This window comes from Saccostrea cucullata, unplaced genomic scaffold, assembly GCF_032062105.1.
Source record: "Saccostrea cucullata isolate Sc308-1 unplaced genomic scaffold, CSIRO_AGI_Scuc_v1 ctg541, whole genome shotgun sequence".
In the NCBI taxonomy this organism is placed as follows: Eukaryota; Metazoa; Mollusca; class Bivalvia; order Ostreida; family Ostreidae; genus Saccostrea; species Saccostrea cuccullata.
The window spans coordinates 1-19,379 of record NW_026925038.1 but is presented as its reverse complement, the minus strand read 5'-3'; the positions used below and the strand labels follow the sequence as shown (position 1 = coordinate 19,379).

General features: G+C 31.9%; 1 protein-coding gene and 1 pseudogene across 1 annotated transcript; both read left to right on the top strand.

The window, feature by feature from the left end:
• Nucleotides 1–10,060: 10,060 nt before the first annotated feature.
• LOC134267869 (uncharacterized) lies at nt 10,061–12,744 on the top strand. Its single transcript, XM_062750076.1, has 2 exons — nt 10,061–10,214; nt 11,772–12,744. The coding sequence occupies exons 1-2, from the start codon at nt 10,200–10,202 to the stop codon at nt 12,084–12,086; spliced, it is 330 nt and encodes a 109-aa protein (XP_062606060.1). The 5' UTR covers nt 10,061–10,199; the 3' UTR covers nt 12,087–12,744.
• Nucleotides 12,745–12,752: 8 nt separating this feature from the next.
• Nucleotides 12,753–14,090, top strand: LOC134267864 (uncharacterized; annotated as a pseudogene).
• Nucleotides 14,091–19,379: the final 5,289 nt, after the last annotated feature.

The window sequence follows — 19,379 nt, the reverse complement described above, 5'->3', positions numbered from 1 at the left end:
GAAATGTTTCGTAAAAGGAATAAATATAAGTTTTTAATAATATTTTTTGAAAAAAGAGGAATTCAGAAAAATTTTAAATTGCTGATTGATATCTTTAAAACTTTAATTTTGGTCAATGTATTTAATTGTAATATAAAACTTTTTAAAAATTGAATAGAACTCCATATTTTTTTTTTCGTATCATGCATATTTGTACAAAAGAACGATAACTCTTCACACTTGGATAATAACATTCAGAAAGAGAAAATTTCTTTAACTAGTATATCTATTTCAAGAAAAAATAAATAGAAAAAGTAAAAAAAAAAAAATCGCAGAAAAGCATACTGGAGTAATAATCATTATAAAAGCATTCTCATTTTTAACATAGTGTTAAATTCTTGATTTTTGTCAGAGGATTTCAATAAACGTTGATCGATGACGTCACAACTGCATCAAAACAAAAACGAAGAGAATGTGATGACGGCGCTGCTTGTATCCAGATAACTGTGTTTGAGAGGAACATACTTTATAATTTGTTTGTGATTTAATAGAGAAAAGGATTATTGATCAGGGGTACAGATTTTAAAGCCGTATGTTTTTCTTTACTGAAGACAAGAACTGAAGAAGCTGCGTCCTTATGTAAGTCAGGATTTCCTCTGATATTCTTGACAGCAGAGCAATTGCTATTCATAACGCCATATTCACTAAATAACGTTGTTTATTTCTTAAATATTGACGACGTATTGTCAATTAACAATGGTAATTTCCATACCTACATCGAAACGATATATCCTGGTGAGCTTGAGATAAAAGATACCACAGAGTCTGACACATCTGTTGTATACTTGGATATTTTACTTGAAAAAGACGCTAATGGTAATCTAACAACCAAGCTATATGATAAACGTGATGACTTTAACTTTTCTATGGTCAACATCCCTTACTTATGCAGCAATGTACCTTCATCACCTGCATACGGAGTTTATATATCTCATTTGATTCGATACGCAAGAGCATGTTCTACGTATGAACAATTTCTTAAACGAGGTAAATTATTGACAAGCAAGTTGATGAAACAAGAATATCAACAGTCTCTTTAAAGTCATAATTTCGTAAGTTCTTTGGTCGATACAATGACCTTCTCAGCAAATTCAATTTATCATTGAGTCAAATGCTGACTGACGTTTTTCATACTAATTGTTAGTCCATTATTTATACACTGAATGGATGACGGATGTTTCCGTTATTTTACGATATTGAAAAGAAGCACACTGCGGGTGTGACCGGCCAGCTGGTGATGCTCACTCCTCCATGGCACCTGATCCCACCTCTGATGTTTCGGAGGTCCGTGTTTCCTTTGCTCCTGTTTTGCGGACTTTGAGATTGAATACTGTTCGTTATCTCCACATCTTTCTTACTCAGCAATCGGGCTGAAATCTATATTGTCTTGTAAAACCTGTTTTTTGTACTATCATGACTATTGTTGGATAAACTAAATTCACATCTGCGTGTACTTAGAGTGAGGTATGTTGTTAAATGTTTTTAACTGGTGAATATCGAACTTTGATACTTTTTCAATTAATTTATCTTTAAAATACTTGTAGTTTAAATAAAAATGAATTAGAAATGTCGTTAAAGGATCTTCTGTCTGACATCTGACCTTTTTATAAACTAGTATCTGAATATTTTTCATAATGTACATGTCTAAGTGCGATATGTGGGTCGGCTTATATACGTTAGGAAATAAAAACCTCGTCATTCAATATGAAATTACAGATTTCTTCATGCAATTTGACATTGTCTTCGTTTGTAAGCTCATTAAACAAATTGTATTTTAGAACAACTTGGATATGATTCTACAAGTGGTAATCAAACTTATACTCACAGCTCCCTTTCTAAGGGAGAATGTCTTCAAAATCTTATGTCAGTTTTGAATATTTTTAAGATCCCAAAGAGTCAAAATGAATTTAAATTACCATATCTATATTGGATTCCGAAACAATATAAAAATCTTTACAAACAAAGATACATAGCGGGTTCCAGTAAATGTTCAACCAAGCCACTTTCTTTATACTCCTCACTTAGATATCACAGTGTAAAAGCAGTGAAGGAGAAACATCAAGAGTACTGTGCAATAATATATTTATCATAACAAAAATTGCACTAAAATAAGATTGTAACATGTTTTTGTGTATTTGCACTCTTCGGCGGAGATGCGAGGTTCTGAAGTTAAAAATAAACATACTAGATGCTGGCTACTATGGTGACCTTTTAACCTGAACGATTCCAAGAATAGACCATTCATCAGAATGAGGTTGTTTACTAATGTCTATCGGAAGATGTATTTGGTTAGGAGGAAGATGCAACCAATGAGATTGGAGTGACCAGAGTTCAGGCGTTTGGATAAATTAGCTACTACAAATAATATTTGAAGATTATGCAAAAAATTGCAAATTGTTTTAAAAGCGCATTAGAAATTTAAGAAGTATTCAAGGTTAGAATAATAGTAATAAAAATTCAAATCAAAATTTTAAAGTAATTATTGCAAATTTTGAAGGAGTTACAAATTTGGAAATGCAAATCTACAAACGTAAACCTAGTATGAAATGAACGGCCGGGATCTTGACTGTCTTGGTTGCATTTCATACAGGTGAAATAATTTTCTATACTTGCGCGGTTTTTGTCAAATTATTAAAATTTTCACATGGCTTAATTTATTTACAGGTTTTTTTTTTAATATTAGAACTAATAATTTTTAGTATAATGTTTAGTATATTGTGTGAAATTATTTATTGTAATCATAACGATTACAAATAGATTGTTTAATTTAATAAAAAGTGGAAAGCTGAATCTTGACTGTCTGGGTTGCATTTCATACAGGTTGGGTAACATCGCCACTCCCCAACCATGTCAGCCGCTCAGGTCCGCAGAGTTCAGAAGGAATTAGATAATGAAGATGAAGAGCTAGAATACTCATCCCGGTACCTCTTCACGAGTTCCAGTGAATGAGTTAGCCAGATTATGAAAACCGAGCAATTATCTTTGTTCATTTTATTTTTATGAAATATTCAAGAAGTGGTGTAAATCAGATGTGGATTATTAAAAATTCCAAAGAACTTTTGGACAGTTTGAAATCACAAGATTTTTATCAAAATCAACAGCTTAAAAACTTACGACTTTTGTCGTTACGAGTTGTATACACAAGTTCTTTGAAATAGTTATCAAAAAGATGCTTGAGTTTCTGATTGACAATATCTATGTAGCTTTTGGAGACCAGGTCTTCCAACAATCTATTGGAAATTCCCAAAGGTACCAATTGCGCCCTGATACTAGCAGACTTATTTTTGTATTCATATTTAGCATAATTTGTGCAAAATCTTATACGTGAAAAGAAGAAAGCACTTGCCTGCTTGCTGTGACTTTCAACTCGATAGATTTATCGACGACGTATTGTCATTTTACAATGGTAATTTCTATTCTTATGTCGATACGATATATCCTGGTGAGCTTGAAATAAAAGATACCACAAAGTCTGACACATCTTTTTCAATTTAGGATTTTTAACTGGAAAAAAAACGTTAATGGAAATCTAACAAGCAAGTGATATGTTAAACGTGATAACTTTAACTTTACAAGCGTCAACTTCCCTAACTTACGCTGCAATACATACAGAGTTTATATTATCTCAATTGATTCCACACGAAAGATGTACGTACATTTTTTTTTAAAAACAATTATTGGAAAAAAGATTAGTAAACAAAGAAAGAAAATTATTACATTGTAGTATTAAGGTTTAATGAAAAGAAAGTATTAAGCTGAAATTAGAAAGAATGTTTAATTGTTACATGTATTTTTATATAAACTATACATATAATTGCATTTGATTGAAGTCAATTGAGGCCCAACACAACGTTTTTCTAATGAATAACACAGTAATGTTTTCTTTAGACTAACATCTCACTCTTCTTGTGCTTGTGCTAATGCCAGAATACCGTATGTTCGTGTAAAATCTTTGAAAGACCGGTACCTCCCTTTAGATGTCAGGCGCCCACTGAGACGTCCAATAAGTCTGAAGAATGCACCGATGCCTCTCTTCTTGCAGTCACATTTAGATTTAGACCGGAAGCTTACAGAACGGGACTTGCCTTCTTTAACACGATTTCGTCCGTCTTTCCAGCCATCAATCACACGTTGATGTGGTTTGTCTGGTTGACAACGAGAGGCACGTTGATACCGGTCATCTATTATCTTCTCAATCCTGTCAAACTGGGTTTCAACATTCAAACCTACATAGCAAAAACTTCTACAATGAAACTTTATATAAAATAATATAATAATAGCTATAAATTAAATTTGAAAATAAAGTTTTAAACTCTAATCTTCAATAATGGATAAGCTAACTTTATATAGTTCAAATAAATGAGTAGGAATTGAAGTGTGCTCTGTAATTTATGGTACCATTTTTAACCTGACAATCGGCAAAACCCAAAATAAGTGTTTCAAAATAAATAAATAAATAAAAATTAAAAAAAATCAATATTGCACTTTAAAAATTTTGGTCAAAATTTTGTCTATTACAGTTTTCAAAAATGGGTTATTCTCCTTTAATTTATTCTATAAACGTGAACTCTGATAAACCACGATGGAGAGGACGACATGAGTCCATCTTGTTTCACGCTGCATAAATGAAATACTAGTATATGGAAATAATGAACAGTATTCAAGCTCAAAAGTCAATTCAAACAAGGGAGTCCGCCTACGAATGTTCGTTCTCTGAAAAGGAATGTTTAAATCAAAGTACTCAGAAGTACAGAGAGCCGGGCTCATTTACAGTGTAGAATGGATTTCTTACATGAATCACGTTTATATTCTGATGAAAAAATTATTTTAAAACTATCAATATAAATGATAAGACACTGACAGTGAGTTTTTCAATCCTAATACCACGGTCCGATTTTGTCAGAATCAGAATTAATCTGGTACCGCAGCTGAATGTAAACAAACAGGCCAGTCTGGTTCCCTCTTCTGCTTTACCTCGTATGTGTAGAGAACCACGGTAACACTGATTATCAAAAATCATTACGCTAATGAACTATGTTCTTTGACTTATGAAGTTTTCAAAGTCATTACTACTAATGTTTATTTTATATAGATAAAACTTCGTTTTATTTTTGTTGCTTTATTTAGCGTTTGTATGATCTCAAAAGCGGTTGAGAGTAAGAACTATATTTTTGCACGTAACTTTAAAATGGCGACTATGGGGTCAACATCCTGCCTTGAACAGGATCACATAAGCCGGCAATTGCTCTTTGAGCAATAAGCCCGGCTAAAAATCAAAGAAAAAAACCTTTTGTAAATGCTTCATCTTTTCTAATAGGAATAAGGCGGGAAAGTGTCATTTAATAAAACTAGCCAATATATTTTTTTAAAATAAGAAATCTTAAATTTATTAAAAAAAATTATGTTTAAAAAAATATAAAATATAAAAAAAAGATACAAAAAATATATTTAAATATAAATTTATAAAATCAAATCTATTTCTGTGCATTGTAAAAATAATGATGAAAAAGATTTTTTTTATTTTCATTTTTTTCTTATTGTTTATTTTTATCGAGTGTGGCATGATATACCGGTAATATAAAGTACATGAATCAAATAGAGGGAGGGTGTGGGGTTGGATGGGACTAGCTGTTTTTGTACAACAAATTTACACTAAGTTTAAATATACAAATTATTTAACTCAAATGAAATATTTACATGTGCAGTAACCTTCATAAATGAAAACTACATATTTACTGAAGTTGATGGAGCAGGTGTTTTATTGGAAATTACGCCTTTTTTTAATAGTCTATCATTTTTATATTTCCATAAAATATGAAAATTACATCTGCATTGAAATAAATACATTTAAATAAATATTGCTTATTTATCGATGCGAGAGAAAACCGTACACAGATTTCCTTTCTTGTACATTATTATTTTAGGGGAGGAGTCGGATAAATAAAATGTTCTCAGAAGCTTTAATGAATTTTAATCATGATATGTAATAAAATGTCAAGAATTGGAATCAAAAACACAATTTCACGGGTGTTACTATATAGTAAATCAAAGTTCCAAAGTTTACACTATAGTTCAAACTTGTCAACTTATGATCAGGTGACACAAGAGTACCTCTTATCTTATAACAAGTGCTTAGTCAAATATCTCAAACTGTTCACTTGACTTTATTGCACTCATTGGAGAGTGGAACGTAAATTGAAACCATTAAAATTCTGTGTGTCCAGTATATTGTATCTGCAAAAAAGTATCTCAGATGTTTTGAATAGAACTAAATTGTAGGGAAGATTGTTATCGACACTCTTTCTACAAAGCTGAAAAAGTTGGTATTTACTCAATTGGCTCATATTCCCCATCTATTTAAGAAATGAATTTATTTTTTGAGAAATTCAAGAGGACATGAACTACGACGCTTCACGCCTGCATACTTCATGCAGCTTTATTATAAACATGTAGGCATGAAGCGCTGTAGTTCATGTGCCTCATGAATTCTCAAGAAATAAAATTCATATCTTATATTTACATAATTTTTTTGATGACTTGCCACACATTTTTGTCATTCAACGATATTTTTTTTTAAGTTGCACTTTCTTTTTTACTTCAGTCACATCACAAAAGAAATATTCTTTCTCATCCCATGGTAGTTCATGAGAACATAAACATTTTCTAGTGAGGAAAAATATTTGGAAATGTTAATATAAGAAAAAAGATATATTGTGACACGTAGGCCGATTTATTGTCGTAAAATATACATTCTAAAATATTCAGGCATTTTAATGAGATTTTTTCAGTATGCTGATAGATATGAATTTACTGCATTTATTTGGAATGTGACCTGCTTTATTATTAAATGTTAGTTAAAACAGTTTTACAAGAATCCGGATTTTGTTTTTTAAACTTAGCTGAGCCGACGAATCAAGTGAGAGTTTCTCATTGAAAAGTGCCCGGTGTCTTTCTGTCGTCATTAAAAGTTTCAGCCATAGATTTTTAATTCAATTTGAACCATATGAGTGTATATCTTAGAGAGAAAAAAAAGTGAATGTGATGGTGCTCTTTCCTTCTAATTTTTGTAAAGAACAAACAAAAAGCATGGAATTTTCAACAATAGTAATTTATATCTCAAATGAATTATCCTATAAACGTCGAAAAGATTTAGAAATCAGTAACATTGAGACAATATGGTTAGAAATTAATTTAAAGAACACAAAACCTATACTTTATTGTTCTGCATACCGCCCACCATCTGCCCCCTCCTGCTGGGTGGAAGACCTAGCAAGAGAGATGAATTGTGTCCCCTGCTGTGATGACCAAGAAATCATACTTACAGGTGATTTTAATGTAGATTTACTTAAAGACCCCCCTCAATCTTGGACATCTGCTCTTGAAGAATTTGGACTTGCTCAACTAATTACCATACCTACTAGAATAACTAACACCTCATGTACCCTTATTGATCATTTTTACACTACCCAACCTGATAACATCTGCGAAATTCAAGTACCACCCATAGCTATCTCTGACCATTACCCTGTTTGTGCAACCCGTAAATCTAACAGCATGCAGCGTAAGGGAAAACACACTGAAATTCAATACAGAGATTTTAAGAATTTTAATGAGGAAGAATTTCTCTCTGATTTACAAAGTGCCAATTTTAATGTTCTTACAAATTTGCAAAATCCTAATGATATATTGGAAAACTTCTACAGCATATTTAATACCATTCTCAATAAACATGCTATGGTAAAAACTAAACGTGTAAAAACCGAGTCTCGTCCGAAATGGTTCACACCAGAAATTAATGATGCTAGACAGTTACGAGATTACTATCATCAACATAAAGACTTTGATAATTTTCGTCATTGGAGAAATAAAGTTACTCTGTTGATTAATAATGCAAAATGTATCTACTACAAATCAGCAATTGAGGAGAGCTCTAATCCTAGAGAAATGTGGAGCTATCTTAATCAGTTAGCTTCCAAGTCAAAAAATATTTCTCCCACTCTTATTAAAGACAATGAATCAGAAATTGATGATTTACAACTTATCGTAAATGTTTTTAATGAGCATTTCACAAGAATTTCTGACAATTTATTAACTAAAACACAAAATCATAGCTTTAATTTTCAAAAATTAAAAGAATTCACGAAGTCCAAACTCAATGATGAAAATGTGTTTAGCTTACTTCCTATAAGCCAGGACAATGTCTTAACTATGCTACGCTCACTTGACATTAATAAATCAGCAGGTGTAGATTTCATTGGTCCCCGTCTCTTAAAATTTCTGCAAAGGTAATTTCTAAACCCATAACTCATCTCATTAATACTAGCATTACTAATGGCATCTTCCCTTCCCAGCTGAAACATGCTAAAGTCACCCCCATATATAAGAAAGGCGATAAAAGTGATCCCAGTAATTACCGTCCAATATCTATCCTGCCAACTTTGTCGAAAATTTTTGAAAAGCATATTGCTAATCAAGTACGTGAATTTACGAGAGCTTTTGACCTCATTATGAGCTCACAGTCTGGTTTTAGGGAATTCCACTCTTGCCAAACAGCGATAACTGGTTGCATGAAATGGACCAAGGAAATTTAATTGGCATAGCTATTCTAGATTTTAGTAAGGCGTTTGATTTAGTTAGTCATGATATCTTAATAGAGAAATTACGACATTATAATTTTGATTCACTAACAATCAAGTGGTTCCAATCATATTTAAATGAAAGGAAGCAAAGTGTAAAAATTGGTGCATGTTCTTCCAATATTTTACCTATCACAGCAGGGGTGCCACAGGGATCCATTTTAGGCCCACTCCTATTTTTATTGTATATAAATGATCTTCCTTTATGTGTAAATTACTCTAATATTGATATGTTTGCGGACGATGCAACTCTGCATTTACCTAACAGCAATGTACATAATATTGAAACAAATTTAAATTCTGATTTACGTGAAATTGAAGACTGGTGTTTACAGAATCAAATGATACTGAACACAGACAAATCAAAATGCATGCTTATGTGTACACAACAAAAAAGATCAAAATTAAATAACCCAGTACTTGATGCAAAAATTTCTGGCAAAAACTTGGAAAATGTTGAAGTTGAAAAACTCCTAGGTATTCAGATAGATCAATCTCTTCAGTATAATTGTCATGTTGATGCAGTTTGTAAATCCCTGAGATACAAATTATTTACGCTCCGTAAAATTAAGAAATTTCTTCCATTAAGTACAAGAAAACTTTTCTATAATGCATACATTTTGCCTACAATAAACTATTGTCTCACAGTCTGGGGTAATACGTCCAAATGTAACATTGAGAGAATTCATAAGCTTCAGAAACGGGCTGCTAGAATCATTCTTGATGCAGCACCTGACTAACCATCTAAGCCTTTGTTTGAAAAACTAGGATGGTTAAATGTTTTTGAGTTAGTTACGTTTCATAAATGTATTTTATTGTATAAAACTTTTTATGGTATGAGCCCAGAATATATCCAGAATCTTTTTATTTTTCACAGTTCTGAATCATACTCATTGCGTTCAGAATTTAATTATAATCTTCGATTACCAAAGCATCGAACAATCTTATTTACAAACTCTTTACAATATTCAGGTGTACATTTATGGAATAGTCTACCGTTACATGTTAAATTATCGCCATCTTTACCTGTTTTTAGAAAGAATTTGGAAAAAGTTATAATTAGCCAACGTCTGTAATTTTTATTATTATAGATGTCCTTTTTATTGTTATTAACAATGTCTTTTAAACCTTGTATATTGACTTATTTATTGTCCTATATTTTCAATAATTTGTATACTACATTCGATTATGAAGTTATAAAATGAACTTATCATTTTCATGTACATTGTATATATGTTTGATTGTACCATTTTATGTATATTGTTTGAAATGTAGAAGGCCCCGGGGAAGAATAGTACTTTGTACTAATCGGGTTACCTTCTTTAAATAAAGCATTATTATTATTATTATTATTATTATTATTATTATTAACAATTAATATATGTGACGCGCCAAGCAAAAACCTCCCTTATATCTATTATGACGTAACGTCAGAAAACGCGTCTAAATATCATAAGGACGTAAACGCTGTATTCTCGTCTGCCATGTGTTTAACTTCCTTGTTCAAGCTATAATAACAACGTTATGGAGGAATTTCAGGTGAGTTTTTTTTTTTTTTTACTGAGCTTTACATCAGCATAATATATTTGCAAAAACTTATTTAAGTTGATTATTTTTTTTAATTAGAGATAGAATATATCCTGAATGAGAAAAAAAAATATTCGAGAAACTTGTTGGACCAATATACTGTCATGTTGATTGTATATCGGTACATGCAAATGCGACTTTTTCGATCGCATGCATGCGAGCAGGTGTGGATTTATTAATTTTTTTTAAACTTCAAATGAGAAATTTAGTATTCATATTTCAAAAGTTTATAGAAATATAATATAAACTTTGAATTGTCATTACATTATACCGCTCTGGTGCACAGGATTAATTACCTTCATGCACAAACTCCGCGTAAGCATAATTTACGCAGAGCTCATGGCTTGGTCAATCGAGTGATTTCTATTGACTTTATTGATAAAATTGCGAACTCCTGTGGCTATGCTTATTGAATAATGTGGAATATAAAGGGATGTTGGAAATTCAGATTATTTGATTACGACAGTATGAAAACGATCAGTATAAATTTGTTGCCAAGTTGTTGCTAATGTAAATAAAGGGGCACCACTCTAAATTTTTTTCAGAAATGAAATTCTTTCGAGAATTCGAGAATTTATTTAATGCAGTTACAATATGTTAACAAAATGCTTATCAATTGTGTGTGTGAATAGAGATAAATTTACAATCATTAATAGGCAAAACTGTACTATTATAAGAAACCCTTGGTTAGCGAAGATGCCTTCATGACTTGGCCGAGTAAATTCAAAACTGAAGAATGAATGGCCGTTCCATTGCAAGAAAATCATTCATCATTTTGTTTTAAAAATATGATACAGTAATCAATTTACTATAAACACAAAGGAAGACCCAATGTCATTCTTTAAAAAAAATCACATGCATTTGTTTCAGGCCCACTAAGATTTAAATAAATAAAGGGTTAGAGGACCTGGTACAAACATGGTTTATATGTACCAAGTTAAAGTATTAGATCTCATGAATAATCAATTAAAACAAGGCATAAAATTCTTCACAAAATTGTTAAGATTTACCGTAAGTTCTTTAATCTTTTAATATCTAAAAAATTTGAACATCAACTAGAGTTTAACCTGTGCTATTACTCCACTCCCCCCCCCCCCAAAAAAATAAATAAATAAAAATAAAATAATAATAAGTTCTAAACAAGAGAAGTTCTCGACTGATTTACCGGTTCAAACCACAAAAAAAATTCGTCTATAATTTTTATGTGGTAGTAAAGATAAAGGGGAAAGCAGATACATTTTAAATCGAGGGTGGATCGGGCAACGGAAAACAAAAATATATATTTCTCTTTGACTTCAGTAACCATTTTCATCTATACCCCCCCCCCCCCCCCCAATATCAAACATGCAAGGATTGTACTTTGAACAAATATTTTTATCATAATAAATAAATGATTAATGTAATATATGGATTTTTTATCAAACACATTTTGGAATGCACGAAACCTTGTTATAGAGTCACTTATATTTTATATGTGCTTGATTTTTATTATTTTTTTTTTTTTGGTAGGAGCTAGATGAACTAATAAACGAACATTTTGGAGTAAGTGGCAGAAAGCGTAAATCAAATTTTGTAGAAGATACTTCCTTTGATGACGATTCCGAAGTTGATGAACCTTTATCAATAAAGAATCGAGCAGAACATTTTTTCAATTCGGATGAAAATGACGAACGATTAAGTGATACTGAGGAAGATGTCATTTTTGATGTGATCCAAAGAGGATGCAAATGTGTGAAGATGTGTCTCAACAATTTCTCAACACAGGAAATTGTTGATCACATATACTCAATACGAGAATTAGAAAACCTGAAAAAGAAGTCATGATAATGACAACATTAAATGATTTCGTATTTCGTCCAAAACCTAAAAGTACTCGAAAAAGAGTGAGATATATGTACACTTATCGTAGTCAACAAATCTGTAGAGCTGCTTTTGAGATTGTATATGATGTGAAAGAACATACTTTAGATAGTCTTCAAAAGCATGTTCAAACACACGGAGTAACCCCACGAGTTCATGGAAACAAGGGTAGAAAAGCCCCAAACGCATTCAAGTTCGATGAGGTTTTTAATGTTGTTCAATACTTGCAGAACTACGCCACTCAAAATGGTATTCCACAACCGGCTGGGCACGGGGGCGGTGGTCCAGAACCTCAAGTTTACTAACCATGTTCCAACACTAAAGATGAAATTTACAGGCAATATACAGAGGATTGTGGAATGACCGGGATACGTCCTTTAGGTTTATCCTCTTTTAAGGACGTGTGGTTGAAATGCACACCTCACATCAAAATAAGTAATCCACGGACCGATGTGTGTCATTTGTGTGAAAAGCATAGAAATGCTATTAGAGAAGCTGTTGGTGATGCGGAGAAACTAGAGGCTACGATTAATTTCCAAAATCACCTTCAAATGGCAACAAGAGAAAAACAAGCCTACCAACAAGCCGTGACAGATTCTGTAACAGAGCTTCAAGGCATCACAAGAGGATATGGAACCTGTAGATCCATGCTCTAAGCCTTATACTAAAGTTCACTTTACTTTTGATTTTTCTCAGCAAATGTTTTTGCCTCATCACTCCAGACAAATGGGCCCACTTTACTTCCTGGTTCCTCGCAAAGTTCAACTTTTTGGAGTGAGAGTAGATGGAATTCCAAGGCAGTATAACTACCTGGTCGATGAAAACGAAACTATAGGTATGGAACTATATTACATGGACGTTACCTCACAATAAAAAATTAGACTATTTCTAATTAAACTACTTTTTATGTAAATTAATGAAATTGAATAACACTTTCAGGGGAAAATGGATCGAAGACACATGGACCAAATGCTGTAATATCAAAGCTACATCACTGCTTACACAACTTTGGTTTAGGTGAAAACGAGTGCATTGTTCATGCAGACAATTGTGCAGGTAATTCTGTTGTTAAGCTTTCAGTTCATACCGGTATCCGATCATATTTTATTTTTTAAATAAAAATATGTTTTTTTAATTGTACCATTAGGTCAAAATAAGAATCGATATTTGTTGGCATACTTCTGTTGGAGATTTCTGCTTGGTCTACATAGACAAATACATGATGAAGATTCCAGGACATGCAAGGTATTTACATTTTTGCAAATTACTTTCTTAAAAGCGAAAAAGACACATTTTCATGTGAACTAAATTCAGAATTATTTTAATGATTTTATAAGATAACTCAAAAAATCTTTTTAGATGCTTAGTGGATTCGAATTTTGCACATATCAAACGCCTCTACAAGAGAAGTGATTGCAACTCCCTCGAACAACTGAGATCTATTGTTGACAAGTCCAGCTACTCCAACAATGCGGTTTTATATGCTGAGGAGGAATCTTGGATGTGGTCGGATTGGGTGCAGTTCTTCTCCGAGCACTTTGATCCACTCAAGGGTTTGCGCGGATTCCAAATCTTTCGATTTTGCCATGACAGTCCAGGGTATGTACTTTGCAAAAAGTCTAGCGATGGTGAGGAGATTCCTGTGAGACTTTTGAAATCTGATGTAAGGCATTTTGCTCATGATGCGCGACCTCCAGAGATTTCACCAGGAGGTCTGACACGAGAAAGGCAGGCATACCTTTATAGCCGGATCCGACCTTTCGTAACCAATCCTTGGAAAGATGTGACCTGTCCCCCGGTTCAGAACGAAGAATGACAGTTCAAAATTACTTCTTTGGATTAAAACCTGTGTGACACAATCTTAACTTTTAAAAGTATCTTCTGTTATGAAATGTTGAGTTACATGTGATATTAAATATCGTGATTTGTAAATGTATATGATTACATATAAACTGTAAAAAGGAAATGTATATTTTAAAAATTATTTTTTTTTTGCACCATTTCATATCTTGATTATTATTATTTATTGTTGAAAATCCACTGAATCAAAATAAGGAAGTGAACATGTATTGTTAGTGAAATATGTCTCCCATTAATACTAGTATACACGTAGGAACAATTTTGTAGCCTTTATTTGCGCAGTTGACGTCAAAGCATATATTTCTTTTATTTTGATGCGTTATTTCAACACGTAATTATGAGAAATATATGTTATGCTGTATATCATTAGAATCAGAAGGAAAAGTTCTATAAGAATCAATAAAAAACTGAAATTGGCGCGTCACATATAAGGAATGAAATAACTGATGAAAACAAACATTCGTATTTCTTAAAAAGAACTTGTAAAGAAGGAGAAATCCCACTTTCCCTCACATCAAGATTGAGCTCATGTTTTAAACAAGGAAGAATAAATTCAGGGATTTCCATTGATGCAGGTGACCGAAAGATGACCGTTTAGGATGAGTATTACACACGTGGGTATGTTAAGGCAGCACATGGACCGGAATTCGGCGAATTAAGACTTTTTTTTATAATTATGTAACACTGATAAATTGGAAAAATCAAGCATAAAACTTTACTTATAATTATGCATTCTATAGACTTCAATGGGACTTGTACTACATGAAGCACTTCACCACAGCATAACCACGTGACGTCTATAATGAGAAAATATGCCTTAATGAAAAAGTGAAAAGTTCAACACTACCCCGGGGATAATTAATTTTAATTTGTATTAATAATTATGTAAAAACATCTCTGTACCATGAAAAGTGCTGCTAGAATCCTACTGTCCTATCATGGAAATAATTATTCAGCACTTTCTGACGAAACCTTCCCAAAATTTTAACATTTTGTTAATAACATCGAAAAAAAATGCATTTATTCCCGTTAACCATACGATTCTAGCAGCACTTTCCAAAAACAATATGGAGAGAACGATCATAGGCATTTATGCCTGCTGTTCAATCCATTTCTATATATGAATAAAATATATTTTAAACTAAAAACAATAGAATAAGAACTTCAGATAGAAACAAAAATTAAGTTTCAAAGTGTGCGGCTTAGTGTTGAACTTTTGCATCTTGTTTGTTACGAACGACAGAGGAAAGGCTGATCGGCAAGTAAACTCCCTCCCTGCTTTAATTTTACGAAGAAATTGTTGAAGGTTATTACCATACCTTATTCATAAGCTTTCACTTTCACTCTGCTACTGCATGATCAACAGTTATGACGTCACGGGTTTGGTATTTAACCCCTGTGATAACTACAGAGACCCAGAAACGACAAAATTCTGTTTGTGTAATGCCTCTGCATATTTTGATTAATTTTTACGACCTCAAATAAATCTTAGATATCGATTATAAGAAATTGTTATCTCTAAACTTTACGTCCTATAGCTTACTATGACGTCATATCATATAGGCAAGTAGAATATTTGGTTGTAACCTTAACCTACCTGCGCACGGATACTCGTGAATTCTTTGTTTCCAGTATATTACAAAACAAGTACCACTTACAACTAAAGGAATCTGACACGTTCTTATTTACTCCAGAAAGACAAGGCTAAGTCAATGACCAGCATTAAAACAATTTGAAGAAGAGACATGCACATGTGGACATCATTGCTCACTCGGATCAACAATATTCTTGCAGAAACGTTAAAGACTACACCTCATATGAAGTTTTTGATATTAACTATGGCCCAAAGGCCAATATTTCACTGACCTATGTTTACTTTATTTTGATTGACTTACCTAGCCTTACTTATCTGCAGAACATTTTATTAATCAAACCTATAAAATCCAAGGTTTGTTTGTTGAAACTAACTATGATACTTAATTTTTGCTATTCTCGAATCTCCAAATTTGCATTTCGAATTTCAAGTGAGCTTTCTAGGCTTTCGTATTATACTCATTAAAAACCAGTTATTTATTTAATTGTTTTGCAAAATGTTTCTTAAATCGCAAGAAAGAAATCTTTTTCACCGATAGATTGCAAGTTGACAAAGAAAGACATTTGTTTGGAATAAAAGTTTGCTTGCAAAAAGTCTTTCATACAAGTACACCCCAAAGCTGAATATTCTTCTTTTTATCAGGAATGGGGCAGCACAAAACTTTATGTTTTCTCATTTTTTTATCTACGATAACTGATATTAATTGTTTACAACATTAACCACGATTAGCTAACGTTTGTTACATACTTAGAAATATTTTTTAAAAGAGATAATAATTGTAATCTAACAACCAAGCTTAAGGTTATTTTTTGTATCAACTGCATAAATTTTTAAATATTAAAAATTAATGAAATTTTCACAGAATCAAGAAGACAACTTCAGTAAGTGGTGGCATCAGATTTGATAGTTTTATATTGGAGGAAGGTCAGATGAAGGTCATTTATTTCCTGGACATCAAGAAAAAGAACACTATTGCCAATCATGCTTTGCCTACTTCTATTTTAAAAGATTAAATGTTTTTTAGCATAAAAAGATATAACCATATAGGGTCTATAACATGATATTACCAAATTTACAGGAGTTGTTTAATTAAACTGGCAATTGGCTTATCCGAATATTTTTTTCTGTTTTTCTTAAATCTTTTAGGATAAATTAGTTATTTTTACATATAATTATAATAGAATTATTTTTTCTTCTTTTAACATAGAATAATGTAAAAATATAAATATACAAAATGAGACAGAAACAAAAAGTATTGATCGTTTACTAAGAGAAAAAAAAACACTTTTTCAGATTTTTTGCTGAAATCTGTAATTAAATCGGAACCTTTTAAAAGCTTACGTAATTGTAGTTTGTTTAAATTAAATAATATTAATTTGATATATTATAAAACTTCAGTCCCTGATTATTAATTAAACTTAAACTTGTAAATTTATTTTAGTCTTTGATTGTGTGAAAATTGTAACTAAGGTTATTGTTGTATAGTAATTTTGAAAAGCATAAATAAAGAAATGTTTGCAAACTATCTCTATATCTACAAAACTACTATTCAGATAAGAATAAAATTTTGTACACACATAGCCATACACAAGTTCTATAAATACCATATGCTGAATAAATTTGTTCTCCTTGTTTGTGACGTCACAAAATGAAAATGACGTCACTATGTAGGTCACTTGGGACGAAAAATGGTGTCTCAGTCGTACTTGTTCAACAAAGGACTGTACAATTTATTGCATATCATAGAAATCCCTTTACAGAAGCATATAATAATTTATAAACAGCTTATCAAATGACTTTCTATAAATTTAATCAATGATTGGATTGGTCGTTTTAGTGAAGCAAGGCAGATGGTTAAAAATGATACTTGTTATACTGCCAATTGAAAGCAAGTTTGAAAGGAGATGTGTTTTAATTAAGCAACTTGCCATCAAAGACCTCCAATTTACACTTTGAAAAATAGTTGAATAAATGAACAATAATATAATTATTAAATACCTAAGATATCGTTTACTTGAATAAACGTCTCTCCCAAGACAGAAGATTTTGGGTTTTATGGGTCGCCATGCTAATTTTTGGAAAGGATATTCTAACCCTCGCATTCTTTTACCGAGATTTGACCATTTATAACAAATTAACAGTTTTTGCAATAAAAATTAACTTACTTGGAGAGAAATATAAAACTCGGAAATATCTGTGACAGCATGTGTGACAGAACGCTACGGAGGGGTCACGTGACCGCCTTTATCACGTGATTTGCGCAGAACAGTATTTGATGTACATTAAAAAAGGATAGGACTAATTTAGAATATAATCAACACTAAAACCAAATATTGTTTCTTTTATGGAAGGTATTCAATTAGTTCGCGAACCTTTTCATCACCCATCTTACCTTCATCACGTGTATACTGGGTTTATATCTCTCTTTTGATTAGATGAGCAAGAGCATACTCTACGTGAATTTTTCAAAATACATGTAATTGCAATAAAATATTTTTTTTCGAAAAAGAAGTTGTATTGAAAAGATGTAAGTTACTATTCTGCGATCATGGTAAGGATCACACGGTGGTTGCCTGACAGATCAGCAGGGAATGTTCACTCTTCAAAGGCACCTTATTCCACCTCTGATGTTTTGGATGTCCTTGTTTGCTCTGCTCCTATTTTGTATTGTGAAAGGACTTTTGAGCTTGAATACTGTTCCTTATCTCCATAAATTTCAATTCCATCAAAATTGGTCTCCCAAGTGATTACATTAAAGATGAACCCTTTACAGGAGAATTCATTGAATACTTTCACAAATAATATTTCATGTCATAAATTTATTGAACACAATTTATAAAAACCAATGTGTCAAATGACTAAGCATGTTGCAATTAAGCGTGAAACATTCAGGGGGCACCATGAAAATACTGCCAGATGTTTCATGACTTTGATTATAGAATTAAAAGCGGTGCTTTAGAACTAATTGGAACATTGTTGAACATAGACTTTGCATTATGCACAGTATTTTTTAGTTTTGATATATTTTTGACATAAGGAATATTTCAGACACATGGGGATGATACATTTTGAAAAATGGTTACATGTATAAGATGTTTTTTCCTGCTCAATGTTATTCTGTAAGATTTAGGAATTATTCTAATACCGTCCTTGAGAGAATTTACTTTGTTATTCTGTTAGTAGAGGACCATAAACCGATATTGACCGTCTGATAGAGATTCACAACTGAAGCAACTGGTACGGATTTCAACACCTGCATTTAGAAAATAGATTTTAAATTTAATCGAATAACTTGTAATGTCAGCGATTACCACTTTTTAGGAACAAGATATAATTATACTTCACATTTTCAGAAGTTGACCTAATTAAGTCTCCAAGATTGAAATTGCTGAAGTGACAATTATAACCAAATTGGACTTCAACGATAAGCAATAATTGTTAATAGGAAAAGTTTATTTAGGGGACATTTACTTTTATTTTCCAAAAACTAAGGAAGACTAGGATAGAGAGTGTGGAGAGGACTTAAATGTACAAACTCTAAACAAGAAATAGTTACTTATGAAAACTAAGGCATTTATAATTACATTTATCTTTTCCTTCTACATATATTGTTTTTCATATCTCTCTAGAGCAATCCTAATTTCCCCATCAGAGTTATCTTTCTTGGTCTAGGCAGACGCATACAGTCATTGCAGGTTCACATCATTTTGTATCCCAATTTGGCTACTTCATCAATTTTTAAAATTAAATTTTTACTATAAGAAGGATGTGGAGATAACGAACAGTATTCAGTATCAAAAACT